Genomic DNA, 21,266 nt, shown 5'->3' on the forward strand with positions numbered 1-21,266 from the left:
CAGATGCCTTCTATTGCTGAAGCACAGAATGCTAGGGAATAAAATAGCTTAGTTACACAAATACACATGTAGATGTAAAATGATGGTATTTAACAAGGTATGACTCTCACACAGTGCATTCTCACCCTTAAGGAAGGTGTGAACCCCGAGGGGAAAAGGCTAATGACAGTGTGCCCACCACCGTGGGTAGAAGCTCCATTTGTCACTAAGAGCTTCACTTACTCCTAGAAGCAAGTTTGACAAGCTTAAGCTCGGCAAACATTTACTTCCCTTTAAAAGTATATTAGGATATATTTTGGATTTGTTTTAATATCATTTGTATTAATGAAGAATTAGAAAAAAAAACTCTTCATATTTTTTTCCCATATGAAGTTCTTAGACAAAGAACAAAGAGATTTCAGGTGATAAAAATGGTCAATTCAACATCAGAAATAAAGAAAAAAAAAAAAGGAGACAGGAGCTAGGAAATGCTACCAGTAATTTCATATGAGTAGTTTTCTTCCAGGAGAAGCTGAGATAAATGGACATGAAGCTTTGAGGAGCCAGCGGGTGGTGCTTGAGACAAGCCTGAGGCCCAGAGGGTCCCTGACAGTCATGCTCTGACAGCACCAGATGGCTTGCACTGGAGGAAGGGGAAAATAAGGTCAGGAAGGCGGGCTGTGGAGCTTGCATTCAAGGCTGAAGAACTGCCACGGAATATTTTTGAAAGGTGTGAAATAATCAAAACTGTACTTCACTGTGATTAAAGCTGGCATGGTGTGAAGGTGTCAAGCCTGGGTGACTGGGAAAATGGTGGTATCATTAACCCAAAATGAGAACATGAAAATCAGGTTTTATGTGGAACATGATAAGTTAGGTTTTAAATGAATTGATTCTGAGGTGCTGGCAGAATATTCATACTGTTTTGTTCAGGAAGGAATGGGAAATATCAAACTATGAAGTCTGTAGTTTAATTCAATTCTACAAATAAAATGCTAAGTACTAAGTGTTAGGCACCGAACCAGCCCTGAGGTGCTGTTCTGTGGGACTTAGCATCTGAGAGTTGACTTTCATCCACAATTAGTCATTACCTGTACATGGAGGAAGCAGAGTGCTAGCCTCCTGGGTAGAACAGTGGCAAGAGTGACTCAAATCACAGCTGTGGCTGTGAAGTGAGGATTTCTGGGTCATCATGCCATGTTCTCATTTACATTTAAGTTCCTGGTTTATGTTTTATTTGTGCTTTAAAACACTGAACCCCATAAATACCATGGTAAACAGGAGAGGCTTGTGGATTGGCATTTTGGATTTTTCAGAATGTTCTTGGTTAAATGTACTTTACTATTGTCAACCTTACCTAAACAAAGGAATTTATGGATTCTGGTCTTTATTTCTAGTATGACTTTTTGACCAAAGTGCTGTAAACACTCACTCTCTTTGGCTTTGTTTCTAAGGAGATGTATGGATGTATTCTATGAAAATATGGTGCTCCTTCTCCATGTCTTCCACAGTCGGATGCAGAGAAAAATGCATTAGTATTAAGAAGTAGAGACAGTTTTAAAAGTCTTAATTGCAGTAACAACAATCTATTTTTGAAAGGAAAGGAGAAAGGATATTAAGGCAAATGTGAATGAGTAGAAAGTGGTAGTGGTGGGGAACTGACATGCTTCAGCAGCCACAGAATAACAAAAATGAAAATGGGAGACAAATGAACTTTCAGTGAACTCATTAGCAATTGCAAATGAATGAAAAAATCTGGAGGCAAAAATGTATTCAATTCTCTCAAGAGAACAATGAGGAATTCTCATACCAACCACTGCAACAAAATATTGGTAAAATGAATATGGAGAATCCCAAATGAAAGCTGGTATTAGGTAACCTGAGAACAACTTTGTGTAGGAAATAAGAATAAGGATTTCAAATAAACAGTTTGAAATCTAAATAGGAATTTAGATATATTAGCAACAACTACTTTGATTGAACATCTTATGTGCTAGTTGTGTGTGGAGGATTTACCTTGTTCCACCTTCTGCAAAGTCATCACAGTCATTTGCAAAGTCTAGGAAGATGGTGAAGAGGAGGTGATGTGCCCCCAAACCTACAGCTGCTGAGCAGTCAGGATGTGAACAAAGGCCTTTCTGTTTCTAGAGCTCATCCCTTCCATTCTAGTTTCTTAGTCTAGAGGTGTTAAGTCATAATTGACAAGTGTTCAGATCCTTAGTTTTGTTGATTTACACTTCAAAGTGCTAGGGGAAGTTCCCTAAGGCACAAAGCCACAGTAGTTCTCAACTGCAGGCCATGTGTGTTTTATTTTATTATTACTAGGTGCTGATTCTGCAGCTGCCTCCTCACAGCCTGACCAGATGATTGCTTTGAACTTGAGAACTGAGATACTCTGTGAAGAGGCCATTAGGATCACACAGGTATCTTCAGCCATAAACCCACACCTGTAAGAAGGCACCTATCAGGGTGTGGTTACCCATCCATATAAACTACCCCCCATCTGGACAAGATGGCTCATTAATAAGAGGCTGCCATTCTCAGATTGGCTAGATCATCATAATAAAGTTCTAGCCCTACCACCACCTTGGTCATTGACTAGCCAGATTATCCTTGGTAGTCAGTTGATACAGCCTCCTGTATGATAAGACCTCCCTATGGCCCACCCACTGGTATATTTCACCCAAGGCCGGTAAAGTCCCCATCATTATCATTCTTTATTTTCATTAGTCAATAACTAAGGCTCCTGATGGTATCCCTTCCAACATTAGCACCTCTCTGGTATCTCAACTGTGTCAACAAACATTTCCTTCATCTCAATTTAATATGGGTTTTCACTGGAAATGTATAGATGATCCCCACTGCCATCTTCCACTAAACATTGCTAATTTTCTCAATCTTCATGTGCTGAGAATCTAACAGCTGAAAGATAGGGGCACCCTTGCTTTCTTGCTGGTCATGTTTGTAATTATGTCAACAATACCTCTTTCTACTATGTAAAAACAGTCTCCTTTGAAACACACGACATTTGGAAGTACAACTGCCATCCTTCAGGGTAATGTTACTTTATGGACATGTTCACCTTCTCATCCAAAACAGACTGTGGAATTTGATTCAATCTTCTTAGAGATGAGTTCAGCTGTCACCCTGCCTGAATTCACTTTCAAGGAAAATGCTAACTTCTTCCTCCCTGAAATGGTCTATTCCTTGGGCGTTATGACACCAGACAGCTTTGTATTCACTGGGACAGCCTTTTGCACAAGGACAAGACCCCCTTGGTTCCATTACTACTTCTATGGCTATTATTTTCAAGCTGATTTTTCTCGCTTTGTCCCACTTCTGAAATTCCTTGCTTCGATTGGAATGATTTATCCACTCCCTTGGCTCCCTATATTTATGACTCCTAACTTCTTACCACCATCACAAAATCTAGCGAAGAGCTCACACTAGGGCCCTTAGCACTCTACTTTTCAGACTAACAGGTTTGCTAGAACACAGAATATTCTGTGATTAAACTCATGTTATCTTGTGCAAACTTGAATGGGTTAGCTATACTTGTGTCTACACCACCACACACCAGAAAAGGCAATGTGGATGTTGTTCTATAGATGTGTATAACAATATGTACAAACCTGTGTTTATAATTTCCCTTCAGCCACCACCTCTCTCACTTCAGTGATGACAGGCATCACTTTTTAAACCACAAGATTATTCATGATTTTCAGCAGCAGCTAAAGGTGAATACATAGAGAAAGCTCTATGCACCTCTAAGCACTGAGTTCCGTCTGTTTTACTTAGAGGAATATTCAGTAGGATTCCTATATAGTTAGTTAGCAATTACAAATTCCTGTCAAGGAAAAACAACTAAAAACACACCTTTCTCTGAAATGTTACAAACCACCAGTCACATCAGATTTGACATTGATTTAGATCATCGACTAAGGAGTCTTTTCTTAAATATTCTGGAATATGTGTAACATGCTATTCAGAAAAGTTTTCCCTCCCAATAAACTAAAATAAGTTTTCCTACGTAAGGAAATTCTGGGAAATAACTTGAGTCCACTAATGAGTGCTTCCATAGGGAAGCAAGTATGCATTTTGTCATCAGGTAACAAAAATAGTGTTCTTTATAGTTTACTCTAAAAATGATTGTCTCTCAGTTACTTCATAGTTTCTGGCTCTCTGTTGACACCACTAAATCTTGCCTTTAAAAATGCCAAGAAGCTGAAGTTTTACATGGACTCTTATGGCCAAATGAAACAAGGGAAAGAAACAACTTTGTGTGCTCTACGTAATTACATTTCTTCATCTTCATACAGCTTGAGACAGTAGATGGGATGGCATTATGATCAAAGACTATAAAAAAGCTGGGGTTGAGTCAAGCATGCTGGGGTTGCTAAGCATGCAGGAGACTATATTTGGTCCTCAGCACCACAAAAATTCCTAAAATAACAAACATCCAAACTATATGAAATGAACTGATTAACAGAGTAACCTCTTCTCTTGAGATGAAGATATCCAGTTTTATTTCCATGAAGCTTAGTGTAGTTGTTTTGCTCTGGTCTCACAATCTGAAATTAGTTTATCAGTCATACCTATAGAAACAAACAGTGTTCTGTGCTTCAATGCATTTAATAAGCTTGCATATTCTAATTCATCTTTCCTACAAGTAATTTGCTTATATTAGTACTTTAATCAGGGAGTGTCTATCAATAGGAGAAGCTGAAATTAGATTGACTTGTGGGAAAAAATTCAATGAGAAAGGAGATTGTGACTAGCTGAAATGGGTGTGTATTATAAATGAATCTAAAATATCTCTGTCCCCTGTTCCTACGGATAACTGAGAGTCAGCTGTGCACACATCTGTGGGTGTTTATAAACATTTCCCATCTGTGAGAAGCTTATGGGCTGTAAATGGTGAGCTAATTAGTGAAATGCTAGTCATTTCTACTGACAGTTGTTATGGATAAAGATTTTATCCAGGTTAAATTGATCTCAGAACCTTGTTGATCACAGGAGGCCATTCTACCTTTCATGACAAACCTAAGTAGTTACACTACATTGAGCAAGCACCACATTAAATATGAATTATAACTATATCAAGTTGCTAGTTAACACATGTTAATGAACTCAGTTCTTAATACTGACTAAAGAGTATATTGAGTATTTGTCAAGGAAAAGATGGAGTTGGCCTTCTGTCGACAGTCAACCAATTCTGTAATATATGACCTTTTCATCTGGGTCTACACACATACTAAGCACCTTCCATTAAGAGAGTAAGAGCATAGCTTTAGCAAATAGTCACATGAGTATTTGCTCATTAACAGAAATTTTTTTCTACATACATTTCTGCATATGTAGTTGTTTTCCTAGGTTCCTCACATTGGTGTCTTTTTCTAGATATCTCTTGTATTTTTCTTTAACCGATCAAAGACGTGTGTTTATGTGTATGTGTTTGTGTGTGTGTGTGTGTGTGTGTGTGTGTGTGTGTGTGTGTGTGTGTATGGGGGGGTTCTTGAAAAATAGCTCAGTGGTTAAAGTGCTTGCATTGGAAGAACAAGGATACTAATTAGACCCTCAGAACCCATGTGAAACAAACTTGGTGTGGTAGACATGCAAGCTTGAAATCCCAGTGCAGGAGAAACAGCCTTGAGGATGCCCGGGCCATGCTGCTGGCCCGGATCACAGCAAAACTTGTCTTTGGCCTCTGCACACATATACATGCATACCACCATCACCTCCACTTCCAGCAGCAGCACCAGCACCACCAACCAGAGTGCATGAAAAACATCGTGAAGCGCTAACTACAAATTTGTAATAAAAACAAAAAGGAAACAAACATACCTTGTAGGTGTACCTGGCCACGCCCCCCAGGGCATGGACAAGATGATGTGAGTGTAACTTAAGAGTCAGGGACACATGTGGGAAAGCTCTCTTCTCAATGTTGCTAGACTTGCTCTGCTTTCCTAAGTGCACTATAAGTAAGGCATGTTTCCCCAATAAATATGCCCATACCCTTACGTATTGGTGAATCACCGCTTATATACTCTTTATACTAACTGCCAAATGAGTGAAATGACACATAATAAAATTTAACATTGTACTGGAGAAGAGGGTCACAGAATGAATCTGGAGCTAAGCAAAATTTAGTTGTTTAGGCTAAAACATAGCAGAATTTTATTTAAAAATGAATTTACAGATTACAGATGTAATTTTTCATAACATAGAATCTTATTTGGTAGATAAAAACTGTGCTCTGGTAAGGTCAGTGGATGGCTGTCATTCAGATATTAGAAGGGGCTGAAACATGTTTGCCTGATCTCTAAGCTAAAGAAGTAACATTACATGATCACACTTGCTAAAGAAGTAACATTACATGATCACACTTGCATTCAGAGAGAACAGCAGTCTTGTCTACAGTGCTTAGAATCTTGCCTTGTCTACAGTGCTTAGAATCTTGGTAAATGAAAACACACACACACACACACATACACACGAAAACATCTTAATTACTTGTTTTGTCTTTTCACACATCCTAAGCCTCTATTCCTACATTCCTACTTAAATTTTGTTCTACTTAGAATGTGTAGAATTCTAACACTATATATTTATCTTACATGCTGTCTGTCTCCAGGGTGAATCCAAGGCCACACAGGCAGGGTGTGTGCTTATTTTGTTTTCTTCTGTATTCCCAGGGCACTGGATATCAGCATGACATAATATGCACTAAATAAACACTTGATCAAGTAAAGTTTTGATAGGAAGGACTTCTTATACCAATACAATAATAATTTCATTAATGAAGAAAGTATTCTGATGCTCATTATTATAATTTTTTAGGTCAGAAAGTTAATTGTAGGAACAAACCACAAGGGAGCCTTGGTTGGGAAAGTCTGAATGCTAAATAAGGTATAATTAGTACTTAAAAAAATACTTCAAGAAATGACTAATTACTAACTACAACATTACCATGTATTCCAGGAAACCAAACATTAGGCAAACTTCAACAATGGTAGTATCAGCTTTGGAACTGAGTATCTGGGCTAATTGCTGCTAAATTCGAGAGAATGGGATTTGCTTGCCACTGAATCCAGAGTCTCACTCAGATTTACCAGGATTGGACCAACCCCCAAGCCACCACATGAGCTAATAGCCATGGTTTGCTTTCAGTTGTTCTTGGTTTCTCCTACAAAAATGACTAAGTCTTTCATAACAAGTCTTTCATTGCCTTCTTCAATGAAAGAAGTAACATTTATTGTGCACTTGTGTTTTATATTTTTACCAGTTTCAGCAGGCAAATTCATCTTTCAGATTAAAACAATGTAAAACTAGAGAGAAAAAAAAAAAAAAAACCCGACATGTTCTAAACACAAGCAGCATCGACACAGTCACAGAAGTGCTGTCTGTGTCTCTCCACATTCAGTTCATTCCAAGGCTCTATCCGTCGTCTCTCCAGTAATTCTTTTAAATGGATCTTGTCTTTTTAGTTCAGATTTCCCACCTCCATTATCCCTTAGTTCAGGTCTTCTGCATTTAACTGGTACACTACTGCAAGAACTTCTTAACTGGTCTCCCTCCTTCTAGACCTATAACCTCTATTCCATAAGCACTTCTGCTACAGAGCCATGTCTTTCACAGCAAACTCAGACACTGCCCTGCTTGTCCTGGGATTATTCCCACAGGATGGGGTCAAAGTACATCAGGCCCTACTTGACTTCCAGTATGCCTCATCTTTTCCCGTAGCTCTACCCAAGCATCATTTCAGTTCATCATCAACATCAGAGTGTCAGTATGAGAGGAAACCAGCAGATTTCTTTGGCCGCCATTCAAGGCAAAAACTTTCATCATCTTTACTAAGCCCAGATAAGGGAAAGTGTGTCTAAATGTAGGGATGCTGTTTCAGACCCAGATAGAACAGAACCAAGAAGAGGACTCAAGATGGCTTGCAAACCTGGGAACTCTTTAACAAGGAGAAGGTAGGAATAAGGAGGGAGGGAATTACTTAACTCTATACTGGAATTACTGAACATACAGACAGACAGACAGACAGACAGACACATGCACACACACACACACACACACACACACACACACACACACACACATACACACACACACTCACACACACACACACACAAGAGATGAGGAGTAGTCTGTGGCTCAGGAGTTAAGCTAGATTTTATATATATCTATGTACACCTGAGATATCTGTCAAAACTATAAAATTCCAATTTGTTCCAATATAAAACATGCAAAACAAACTTGACAATATGTCACATCTTGTCTTATGACTGGACTAATTTACTTTTCAGCAGGTCGGCATAAATAGGACATGTAAAGATGAGGAATTCTTGTCCCTTAGACATGTATTATCTACATATTTTAGAAATGCCTACTGAACACCTGCTATGGAAACATACCACATTAAAAGCAGCAGACATTAAAAGGTCTCCTATGACACAGATGCTCAATAAAAGCTTTATCTTTTGGGATCTATTGAGAAACAATTGGATGCTTCTTCTTTCTGTATAAAGAACCAGAATTTGAATTTTAAACAGTAGTGTCTATAATTAGTGAGGCCCTGGTAACTTTTTAGAAGGAAAACAAGTTCTCAAAACTTATTTTGTTCCAGAATCAAATGATTCCTCATCATAGAAAGTTAAAAGCATACAGGTCACATGGAGGTGGGGGGGGGTTGAGAGAAAGGGAAGGAGGGAGGAAGGGAAGGAGGGAGGGAGGGAGGGAGGGAGACAGACAGAGAGAGCACTCCATTAGTGAGCTTGTAACATTCAGATGGAAAAATCTATGTCTCTAGGTATTCCTTTAACTCCAGGAATGGAATCACCTCTAAAAGACCCATTTCCTTCTCTTCTCACCTTGTCCTATAGGAGCTGATGAGCCAAATCTGAGTCAGTATTCTGTTTCTGCTATGTCAGAGTACAGCCTTTAGGGAAGGACAAAGCTAAGCATTAAAAAGGCAGTTTTCTCATAAAGGAGAGAAAAGATTCAAAAATATCTCTTGACATACTCCCTTACCAAATGAATTAGCAATTCTCAACAAAGCTTGATATCTCTTAGATTCTTCTTCACAGCTGCTAAATCTCCACAGTGCCTTCAATGGAACATACGGAAACTATGCTCAGTGTCCTCAGGTTGCAGTGTGGGACACTTTATTATGTTTAAACAGAATACTTTAAAACATCGCAAAACCCAAATGCCATGTTTCTTTTTCTTTTTCTTTCTTTCTTTTTTTTTTTTTTTGCTTTGTTTTGTTTTGGTTTTTTTTGTTTTTCAAGACAGGGTTTCTCTGTGTAGCTTTGGAGCCTGTCCTGGCACTCACTCTGGAGACCAGGCTGGCCTTGAACTCACAGAGATCTGCCTGTCTCTGTCTCCCGAGTGCTGGGATTAAAAGCGTGTGCCACCAATGCCCAGCAAATGCTATGTTTCTTAGCTGAAGCTCCATTAGTGTTCTTTGGGAAATCTCTCTCCTGGTGAAAGGACAGCAGAGTCACAGTCCTTTCTTAAGGATGAGAGAAAGGCAATTCCAATGATTATAAACCACATTTTCATCCACCTAAACTGGAAAGAAAGACTACAACCAACAGTCCCAGCACAACAGACTGTGAGGCCTTTGTAAAACATTTCAGAGTTAGCATTTATCTAATGAAAATAGCCAATGGATTAAAAAATACTGACTACTGTCAAAAGGCACTGTTCCTTAACTCCAAGAGCATTAACAGTGTTGGTCCCGAACAAACATTAAAATAAACAATGGAGGACAAAGGTGACAAATACTTTAGTCACATGTGGATCCAGCAGAAAACACATCACATTCAACACCAAAAAGCCAGAGATCCTAATTGAAATGCAGCCTCGGAGCCATCACTACTCAGACAGAACTGGAATGTGGTAGGAAGCCGTAGTTTCTTAGTTCTTGCCCTGGGAATGAGACTAAACCTTCCTTTCCCCAAGAACTCCTCTTGCCACTGACTTTGCAGTTAAGTTAAAAGGAGGAACTGTCACACACTTCAAACTTATTGCCAGTCAGAAAAGAGCTGGTAAGACTGTGGAGGGAATCTATGCTGCTTCCTAAAGCAGCGATCCTTCACAATGGGCTCTTGACTGGTACTGATGGAACCTCTGATTCAGCACTAATGCCACAAAAAACGCTTCTGCTTTGCAAGAGTTCCTTCCTGAATAGCACTAATAGTTTAAAAATAAACATGCAGAGAACTATATTGGAGTAAAATCAGTGTCACTTCTACCCATTAATGATAATTATTATTGGAAGCAGTATTGTGACAATTCACTCTGCTGAGGCAATAACCTCCACCAGCAGTCAGTCATCCATTTTGTTAGTACACTACTCTGTCATATTCCCCCTGCCTCCAGGCATTCCAGTCTGTATTAAGGCTGCCCTCAATATTAACTCTGTTAGTATTATGTTGCTTCTAATTTCCTTGAAGAACATTGGATATCTGAAAGAGGAAGCCATCCAGGAAACAATATTTTAAAATCCTATTACAAAATAATGTCTAATTTCATCTAAACACTAATGCCAATTCACACCATTATAACTAACATATAAATATTCAATTTCTTTGCTTAATTTTCCATGTTTGCCCTGGGGTATATTTGTTTGGCATCAAAAGCCATATACTACTGTGGCATTTTTTTTTTTTTTCACTTCTTGAGATAATGGCTTTCTATTTTCATGGGCAAATCCAAATCCAGGGAATGGAAGTCCTTCAGCTTTAAGGACCGAATGTCAGAATTACCCAAAATAGAGAGAGAGAAGAGACGGCCTATTAGGAAAGCTAATAGGTTGTATTAGTTGTATTGGTTCTATCTCTGGCCTTTTGACACACTGGTCTTTCCACCTCTAAAGATATACAAATGGCACCACAGCCAGGATGCTGATGGTAAGCTAGAACTCACAGTGCTAGCTCTGGTCCACCATGAAAGTCAGTCCTGGATCTTCTGAGACTCTCAGAATGTCAACCACAAAGTTCATCCTGTCAAACCAACACAGTGGAGAAGATCTAGTTTGTTTACTCAAAAATATGCTTAAAGACTGAGTTTTTCCTAACTATTTTTGTCAATAATTTATTGAGACCCCATGTCAAAATTAAAAATAAAACAAAACGAGGAGAGAGTTAGGGATGCTGGAGAGATGGCTCAGCAGTCACCCAGACATTATGCAGAGAGTGAAAGACCTCAGAAAACTTCAGCCCTAGGCAGATTTATCCAGTAAATCTCTTCCCTCAGGTCTGAGGGAACTGTGAAGAGAAGGAGTGTAAGAGCCTGAGGGCATGAAGGAGACAAGAAAACAAGGTCCTCTAACTCAACACGGATCAAAGCTCACCTGAACTCACGGAGACTGAAGGAGCTTGCACAGGGCCTGCACAGGTCTGCATCAGTATATTAGGACTTCTACTTCAGTGCTTTGATGGGATTCCTGAGTGTGCAAACAAGTGGGTCCCTGATTCTTGTGCCTTCCCCCGAGTGCTTTTCCTTCTGTTTGTCTTGCCCAACTCCACTGTATTAGTTTTTCTTTTATCTTAACTGTATTTTATTTTATTATTATCCCTCAGAAGCCTGCTTATTTTCTAATGTGAGTCAGAAAGGTGCCGTGGAATAATTATTTTTGTACACTGTGAAGATATATCTTTGCCAAGGCACCTTCTGATTGGTTTAATAAATAGTTGAATGACCAATAGCTAGGTAGGAAGAGTTTAGTTGGGACTTCCAGGCAGAGAGTGAGAGGAGGAGAGGAGATGAATCCAGGTGTAGGAGAGAGCCCAGAGGACATGGAAAGGAATAGGAGGAGCATGATGGAAGAGAGGTAAAAAGCCACTCCACAAGGCAAAAGATAGATTAATATAAATGAGTTAGTTTAAGAGCTAGTGGGACAAGTCTTTCATAAAAAAATAGTAAGTCTTTCTGTGTGTGTTGTGAACTGGTGGCCCAAAGAAAATTCTAAGGAAAGGCAATGAGTCTGGACTAGGGGTGAGGATGGGGAAGAATGTGGAAAAGTAGAGGGAGGGGAACTGTAATTAGGATATGTATGTGGTAGAAAAACCCATTTTCAATAAATGGGGGGAAAAACCAAGCACTTGTTTCTCTTATAGACAACCTGGGTTTGGTTATGAACACACACGTGGTGGTTCAGAACAATAACTCCAGTTCTACGGGATCCAGCATCCTTTGCTTCTGTAGGCATCAGACATGCAAAGATGTAAAGATTGCACTTACATACATCTAGAAAAAACATTCATATACATAAAGTAAAACAGAGGTATGGAGGGAGGGAGGGAAGGAGGGAGGGAGGGAGGGAGGAGGAGGGAGGGAGGAAGGAGGGAGGGAGGGAGGGAGAGAGGTAGGAAGACTTAGGCAGAATGTTTATCCAGCATATAAAATGCCCTAAATTTAAGGCCCACTACAGGGGGAAAAGGGTAATTATGGCAAGAAGACACCAGAAATAAACCTAGAAGTAGTAATTTTCATAGTCAAGGTAAAGTAGATGATATAAACAGCTCAAGAAAACAAACTGCAATCAAATCCATAGTCGCATATATGATACCTCTGCAGGCAAATCTGTCTCACTCTGTGTGATTTTTTAGACCAAAGGAAATATAGGAAAGGAGGAAAGGTATAGGCATGCTGTAAAACATAGCACACCCATTGTAACGAGAACAGCATTCCTCTAACCAAATCTCAGCAGTATGAATATTCGTATTTTGTGGGATACGATATCAGTCCAATTTAGGTTTGACACCTGGAGAATTTGGACATTCATATTACTTAGCATTAGCTTTCCCTTTCCCCAGCAGTTTACACACTTACACACCTCAGGAAAAAAGGTAGTGGAAACATTCCTGGGTGTCGATTCACTCTTTTGTGAATTCATCTCATTCATTTCACAGAAGAGAGGTAAACCTATTAGTATGAGTGAGTCCCACAGAGGTGAGTACCAGAGGGGCCTTGGGAGACTGAGAGGAGAGAAGAGAGCTGGTAGGTGGGAGTTGAAAGGAAATGAGAATGGGGAGTGAAGAAGAAAGGAAGCCATCAATTTCAGGGTATCTTGGACTGAACATGGCTAATTGCTTTTGAAGATGGCTAATCTCAGCATTTTTGTTTTTCTGGAGCTTGTTGGAAGGAGCAGAGAATGGTATGTGAACTGTACGCAGCTACATGGAACCAATATGTATTAGTATGTACAAAAGATTCCTTCTTAATGAATCGCCATAATTGAAACTACATCATTTGAATAAAAGAAATTTCTGCATACAAATGAAATATGTGTAAGCTTTCCAACAAACACACTGAGGGCTCACACTACAGAGTTCTGGTGACAATATCAGAAGGAAAAATGTCATGTGGTGAAATGCTAGAGGTAAAAGATATTTCAGGGCATTCTTTCTAGATGAGAGCATGCTGCACTTGTGCCTCTTCTTAAACTCACTACTCTATAAGCTCTGTACCTCCAATTTTGGGATTAACATCAAAAGTATGGGGGTCATATCCATCTCCCACAGGATTACTGAGCATGGGACTCTGCTGGACCCTGTGCCATTTAGATCATAGAAGATTCCCTTACGAAATGAGTGGGACTTTGCTGATATGATCCTCTCAATTCTTAATACTGACACAAATCTTCAATTGTGAAAACTAAAATGGAACTTCTGGTAACACAGAGAAGCATGCCTAAGATAAATACAATTTGCTAATACAAAGGAAGAGGTAACGTGTTTTAAAACCACTAACAATGTATAAAAGAGACAGTTTTTCCTCTCTGCTGGGGTCACAGAACAATTTTCAACATCTTTATGTAGGTAAAGTGTAGGATCACCAATTACCAGTATTATTTTGGTTTCTTTCTCTCTCCAGGCCATGGATAAATCATCAGTTGTCAAAGAATAACATGATGATTAAAAGATGACCTTTGGTCAGATGATGTGAGCTTGGACTTCATTGCCTCCAAAAACTCTGTGCAAGTAAATTGAATGTTTTGATGAAAAGTCTCAAGTTTATTTTAAATATCACACATGATAATAAACATACAGAGAGACTGGAAGATTAAGCATGATCAATGAATGTTAATAAAAAGTGGTTATTACTACTGTTCTATAAAAGATGGATGGAAGAAAAGAGAAATGCACCCAAGCCAATCCAATTTAATTTGTTCTACCATCCTACACAAAGAAAGACTAAAACCATTGGCTTATTTATATGCATCGCTCACTGATAACATTAGAAAATTGAAAGCACTACTGCAAAAAAAAAAAACCTAGAATCTGCACAATTATGGAAAATAATCTCAGTTTTATGGCATCTATAGAAGAGAGGATAACTGTCAAAGCCTTTCTGAAAGCAAACACACAAATAAATTGCATATCTGTTGAGACTGCAGAGACATTCCTAAGTGGTGTTTATGCAATATGCATTTCCTCTAAAATGGATGCCTAATTGTTTAGCTGTTCTAAACTGAGGAATGGAAAACAAAGGAGCAGTTTTGGCTATGTGGGTAAACAACGGATTCCTAAAAGCTAATTATCCGTTATTTAATAGACTGAAGCTGCACCAAATGAGACATTTAAGCCTAATAAATAATAGACAAATTGTAACCTAAAGACTAAAATATAGGGGCTGCTAGTATAGTTTTTATTGCTCCATTAAATAATCTCTTATTTACTTCCTCCACAAAACGTAATTATACAACACTGAGTCCATTTCAAGGCCATTCTGATGTGCTACTGAAAAATTATGTGAATCATCTTACACACGCAGGAAATCTTAAAGCATAACATTTGAATTCTATTATCAAATGCCCTATTCGTTTCTATGATTAACAACAGAAATGGAGTTCGGAAAAGTTGTATATAATTACATAAATCTATTATTCCCATTCGTGTCTCTCTACAAATGATTACATAAGTACACGTACTAGCTATGTACTTTAAATAACTAAATACTGGCATCCATGTTCAATATGTTATATAGATTTTTGTGTTTAAGTATTTTCTAAATTAAAATAATTCAAATTTAAACCCTATTCTACATTCACATAGGGACTAAAGACTGTTGGAAGTTCATTTGCTTATTTGTTTGTAAGATAATACCCAAACATTTGGCAACAATTACCAAACCTGCCTATGTGAGCATCTGAAAACTCCAGCTTCTTACTCTTAAGAAAGAAACAGTAGAACATGACTTTTTAACATGAGGAAATGATAAAGGAAGAGCCTAGACTATTGTTTTCAGACTCACTACTCAAAGGGATTTTTAACATTCAGTTTCCTTTTGGAAGAGATCTAGCTGACAGTTTTACTTTCATCCTATTAACAAAGCCCCGTTCTGAAAGGACAGAGATAATGAGCACAAGTAGATCTGAACATAGCAGCCCATTCTCCCTCCAAGGGCAGTCATCAAGTATGTTCGGTAAGAAAGAACAGGATTTAATTACTCCACTATCTCAGTGACTAGAGATTTATATATCTGTGAGTAAAGAAAAAAAACCAAAAAACCAAACAACAACAACAACAACAACAACAAAAACTCTGTTCTGTTTGCCTGGTGGATTGCCTGGTGGAAATACTAAGCTCAGGAAAATCTATGGGATTAAGGTCCATGTGGGCTTATGGCAGAGTTGCAGGAGTGTTCTTTTGCTCAGTCATCTCAAGGGTTGTATCTTATACACAAAAATAGGATGAAATAAAAAGTTCCTGGTCCAAAGTAGTAACAAGTACTAATGTAAATCCAGTAATTCACACTTTGACTCTTTTTATACCAGTACTGCCAGGCTAAAGACGACTACAGTGTTTTTGCAAAGCAGTATCTTCACCAAAGCAATATCTGCAATGAAAAACTTCCCATACAAACTCCGAGCTGGTCCTCAGAAAATGATGCTTAAACGTATAAATGTATAAAGTACATAAGCAATACAGCAAATCAGAGAAACATTAACCTGCTTATCCCAAAGTAAACAGACCAATCAGAAACAGTTCAATTGCTGGGGACTTTCATTAACCAATACTTTTGATTAGAAATTTGAGATAAAGGCAATACTTTCTTTGTATTATAAAACCAAATTCTGCCAATATCAGATCCCTACTAGTCTCACCCCATTCGATTTTATTTCACATAAAGTGATGTGAACTTACATATTTGGTTATCTGATTTACTCAGTCAAATGTTAAATTTCTGTAAAAAAAAAAAAAAGAGGCATTGCTTATCCTCAGTTATCATCACAGCATAAAGGGAAAAATCCTGCTTATTGATGAATGAATCAACGAACAGCAACCTATATATTAAATTCTCATCTACACTAGTAGAACAATAAGAGAAAACAACATATTTTGTTAACACAGTACTGGATCTCAGACTTTTCACTACAAAAGACACGTACTTATCCAATGTATTTTTCCCAAGAATAAAATCAAATGCTGGGGAGATAAAGCTATATTAGTAATTTGTATTTCTATTGCAGAAAGCCTTCAAATGCTGTAAAATAATAATTTCAGAAAAATCTTATTCTACAGATATTAGAAAAAGTAACTGTGTGCTTGAATCATTTAGAAAAAAACAGCAAACCAGAAACAAATACTTTTTATTTCTCTATGATTTATTTCATAATGGTGATTATTTTCAAAGACTGATGACTCTGAATCAACAGTTGTGTTGCCTTTAAAAGGAGAAATATTGGAGAATAACTGCCATTTATTACTCATTTTAGAAGACAGCTTTGTAGACTTTGGTGAGAAAACTTTAAATGCCATCTAGATTGGCTTATGTCTGTATATTCTTTAAACCAAAACAAATCAATGTCTAGCATTTATTTCCCAAATCTCCAATGTCTTCAAAAGACAGAATTACTTCAAAGATAGCCTTCTCAGAACATAGATTTCTATTTTATGTATATATTATCTACTGATCATTATTATTACATTTGGATATTTATTTAAAACATGATATATCCTAATTATGGTCTCCCCTCCCTCTATTTCCTCCAGTTCCTCTCCACCTATCTTCCTATCTGGATTCACCCACTTTCTGTGTCTCCTTAGAAAACAAATGGGCTTCTAAGGGAAAATAGTAAAATATAAGAGAAAAAATGCTAATACATCAAAATAGGATAAGAAGAACAAATAGAAGGAAAAGAGCCCAAGAAAAGGCACAAGAGACACAGTTACAGATGCAGAGATCAACTTGTTCCCATACTCAGGAATCTCATAAAAGAACTAAGCTATAAGCCACAGTATATATGTATAGAACCTGTAGCTAAAAAGAAAGGGAAAAAATTTTGTGCACGCGCACACACACACACACAAACACACACACGGGGGGGGGGGGGTTTGAGGTGGGGGGACTTGGCATTATGAGACTAGTTATGTCTGGTTTAATGAGATTTTTATAAATCAATATTTCCTCAGGCTAGGATCAGAGGAACATGGAACTTCCCTAGTAAATATCAAAATGTGTGCTACATGCAACCTTAATACATCAGAGGCATTTAAGAAATCCTACTGGGTGAAGATATTTCACTTATTTAGACACATTTGTCATCATTTGCACACTATATCTTGGAAAGAACACTGCAGAACAATTGTTAAAAAAAAATAACCTAACAGGGAGCTGGGCAGTGGTGGCTCATGCCTTTAATCCCAACACTCAGGAGGAAGAGCCAGGAGGCTCTCTGTGATTTCGAGACCAGCCTGGTCTACAAGAGCTAGTTCCAGGATAGCCTCCAAAGCCACAGAGAAACCCTGTCTGCAAACCTGCTCCTCCCCCCCCCCCACAAAAAAAAACAACAAACTAACAGATAAAATATAATGGGCTCCATAGTAAAAAAGAAAGGCAACGAGTCCTTTATTTTTACTTTTTGATTTTTGAGACAGTGTATCACTATATAGGTGAAAGAAAGAAATTAAGGCAAAACATTGTAGGACAACAGAAGATACATTTCAAACATGCATACACATGCAAGCAAGACCATACATAAACACACATGCCAAACATATAAATGAGAATAATTTAAGATAAGTGGAAACTTAGTTGTTTACAGTTGGCTAATATGTAAACTAACAGAAAAGGTTAAGGTAATACAATTTGCAAATTAAGAAATATTAATTTACTATCAGTACTTTTAAAATGACCATCTTCATTATTCAAAGAAAAACAGATGAAAATTAAAAATAACTTTTTAATCTAACAAGTACTCAAAATCTCATAAAAATGAGAATCTTCAAACAGTGCACAACCATATTTTGATGTGGAACATGGGGGAAAATTAGAACATTTTTGGAAATATATTTGGCAACATGAATCACAAGTTTTAAATTCATCCTTCTCTATTCTGTGCTTTGATAAATTACTTCAAACATTTTCTGACTATGGAAGGCCAAGTAAATTGACCACATTGCAACATCAGGAGAAACAATTTTATTACTTCCAAATTCTGTGTGACGTATTCAGTGGAACCAATGGCAAGGTATTTCAGATTAAGAAGAACATGAAACTCAGTGTTCAGCAAGATGATGTGGACATTAATTAAGATGTATAAAGTTTGTACTCAAAAGTACTGAAGGGGCAATGTACCTAATTGTTGACAGTGATTCCTAGAGAGAAATATAGCTAGTCGCCTTCTCATCTATGCTTGTTTAGGTGGATTTTATATTGCTTAAGTAATTCTTTGAAGCTGGAAAAATTAATTTGGCCACTCAAAATGGAAATAAATGGCAAAGAAATAAAAATTGAATATTATTAGTATTCTATTGGAAAGTCCATTAAAAACAAGTTCTATCAGAGTTCAGTTTTATAAACTGATACAATAGAAAATGAGAGAGTCTCTTTGTTACAGTCCCTCAGGCCAAACCTCAACAGTGTAGCCCGTCTGCCATCAATTCAGTTAGATGACTTTTAACTAGGTGAGCAAATGCACCACAAATTAAGCTAAGATTTTAATTTATGATTATTCAAGAAGCACATTTTAACAGTCAATAGGACACTTTTCTGATACTCAGTTTTGGTGACACTTTCAGGTATTCCTTACACATTTTCTGAATTTCTAACATAAATACGGAATAAGACTTAGAAGACTTGTCCTTTCTAGAAGAAACACATGTGGTACACTACTACACTCATTTGTCTTCTAAACATAAAGTGTGCCCAGCAAAGTTCAAGGAAAGAGGGTAGGGCAGCCTAACCCTCTCCCCGAGAGGAGGGAACCTTCGGTGTATTTCTTTTCCTGAATTGTGACCTACCAGGATTTAGCAGTGAAGCTGGTAGACTTTATATTAAAACTTTCAATCCTTAGAGGCTTGTTTAAGAAAAAAAAAAGACCCAAATTGTTAAGGTTGATAACATAATTACAACTTAATATGCTGCTTCCCTGGTTAGCTTTTTTAAATTGAAATAGTTTTTTTTTTTTTTTAAGAATATAATATATTCTGATTATGGTTTCCCCTCCCCCATACTCCTCATCCAAGAGGCATCCAAGAAGCAATACTAAAATAAAGTGAGATAAATTTTAAAAATCAGAATATCCCCCTTCTAACTTGTAAAATATATAGAAGTTTCTGTAAGGTTGTAGTCAAATTTGTCAAGTTTTTCAAACAGTTTTCATTACAATTAGAACACATATGATAAAATAAGTAGAGGAAACAGCATAGTGGGCACACCCCTCCCCCTTTACTTTCCCCAGCTTTAGACACTCTCCCATTTCATCTGTAGAGCCCCTACATCTCAGTCACCTCAGGCAATTTTTACTTCAACTCCAGACATTGTGCCATTTTGTCTGTGAAGTTTCAGCCTGAGTCCCTGAAGAATAATAAATTATGCTGACAACAATATTGTCAGGTCTAGGAGAAATCAAGTACCCAAAATTTTCTTTTTGCTACAGTTACTTGTAGAGATTACAATAGGTAGCTGTCCCTCCAGTCTCCCTGTCCCTTTTGTCCTCTCTACCAACCCTCTCCCTATCCCACCCCTGCTCTTAGTCCCTCCTTGCTTATCATCCTCTCTTCAGTTATAGGGACTGAACTCAGCCTCAAGCTCATGCACATCAGGCAAGAATGACAGCCCCAGCCAACTTTAAGTCTCTTTTAATGGGTACCCTCTGTCACATTTTCTCTCTCCTATGTTTCATTCAGGGGAAGAAATCAGTCCATGTTCTCTAGAATTTCCCCGTGTCAGTTGCTTATGGATGTAAATGTATTAACAGAACACAGTGTTGCAGACTTGTTGCCCAAGTAATAGTGAAGGAGAGAATACATTTGGAGGACCAACAATTAGGGATCAACACTAGAAGATAGACAGCATACACGGGTAAACTAAGGGGAGAAAGTCCCTTGAGGAAAGATCTGCTCTATGGCTAGTTATAGAAACAAGTGGTCATATTTCTATGTTCACCAAATACATTAGACTGTTAAAGAGGCACCACATGAATGCTATGTGTCCACAGCATGAGCGGGGAACGAGACATGACTCACCAGTTTTCATTTCTAGTAAGCGCTTTTTCTCTAGCTGGCGTTGGAGGCGTTCTTGCTCTGCTCGCTCTTTGGCTATTCTGGCACGCTTGTCATTTTCTGCTGCTTCTCTTTTTTTGATGTTTTCCTTTAACGCTTGCTAATACAAATAAATTTTGAGAAGTGATTAATTTTAACCAGTGATTCCACAAGAAAACAATCTAAAATCATACACAAGGTACAACCATGAGTGAATACTTTTCAGATAATGGTTAGTTCTTAATGAGTAGCAGTCATATACTACATTCACATAAACCCTTGTTAAATATGTATTTATAAATACCCTGCTAGGTTTAAACCACCTGCATGTAAATGGAATTACCTAAAAGAAAAGAGACAGAAACTAAAAATAAAAAGACATTTAATACACAAATCAAATCTGCTTTCTATCACAGAAAGAGACTTTAGGAGTCTTCTGTATTTTCTCTTCTATAAGTATTTCCACTTTAAGAATAGTGCTAAAGAAATGATAGAAAAGAGATGATCTCTATGGAATGGTCAGAAACCAAGACTTTCTTTTTCCATATAGAAAAGAGTGTCATGAAGATAACAGCATAAGTATTTGAGGTCTCAATGCCAGAACCTGCGACTGTTGATCAAAACCAATAACATGCTAATGAAAAGAAGATCTCAATGGATATGTGATTAGTTAATTAATTTCTTATTTCTAAGTTTTATACCAATCAAGAAATGCCTCTCATGTGGCATTAGTGAGAATCAGCAGGTAAAAGGTAGACTGTTGTAAGTGCCAACAAACAGCAT

General features: G+C 37.7%; 1 protein-coding gene across 8 annotated transcripts in view; it reads right to left on the bottom strand.

Moving 5' to 3' along the window:
* Diaph3 (diaphanous related formin 3) overlaps nt 1–21,266 on the bottom strand; it is a 437,024-nt gene that overhangs the window by 130,884 nt on the left and 284,874 nt on the right. For all 8 annotated transcript variants that reach the window (XM_027394029.1, XM_027394028.1, XM_027394027.1 and 5 more), the window contains one exon: nt 20,469–20,604. In XM_027394029.1, coding sequence (XP_027249830.1) covers nt 20,469–20,604 — 136 coding nt within the window. The remainder of the gene's footprint in view (nt 1–20,468; nt 20,605–21,266) is intronic.

This window comes from Cricetulus griseus (genome assembly GCF_003668045.3).
Source record: "Cricetulus griseus strain 17A/GY chromosome 1 unlocalized genomic scaffold, alternate assembly CriGri-PICRH-1.0 chr1_1, whole genome shotgun sequence".
In the NCBI taxonomy this organism is placed as follows: domain Eukaryota; kingdom Metazoa; phylum Chordata; class Mammalia; order Rodentia; family Cricetidae; genus Cricetulus; species Cricetulus griseus.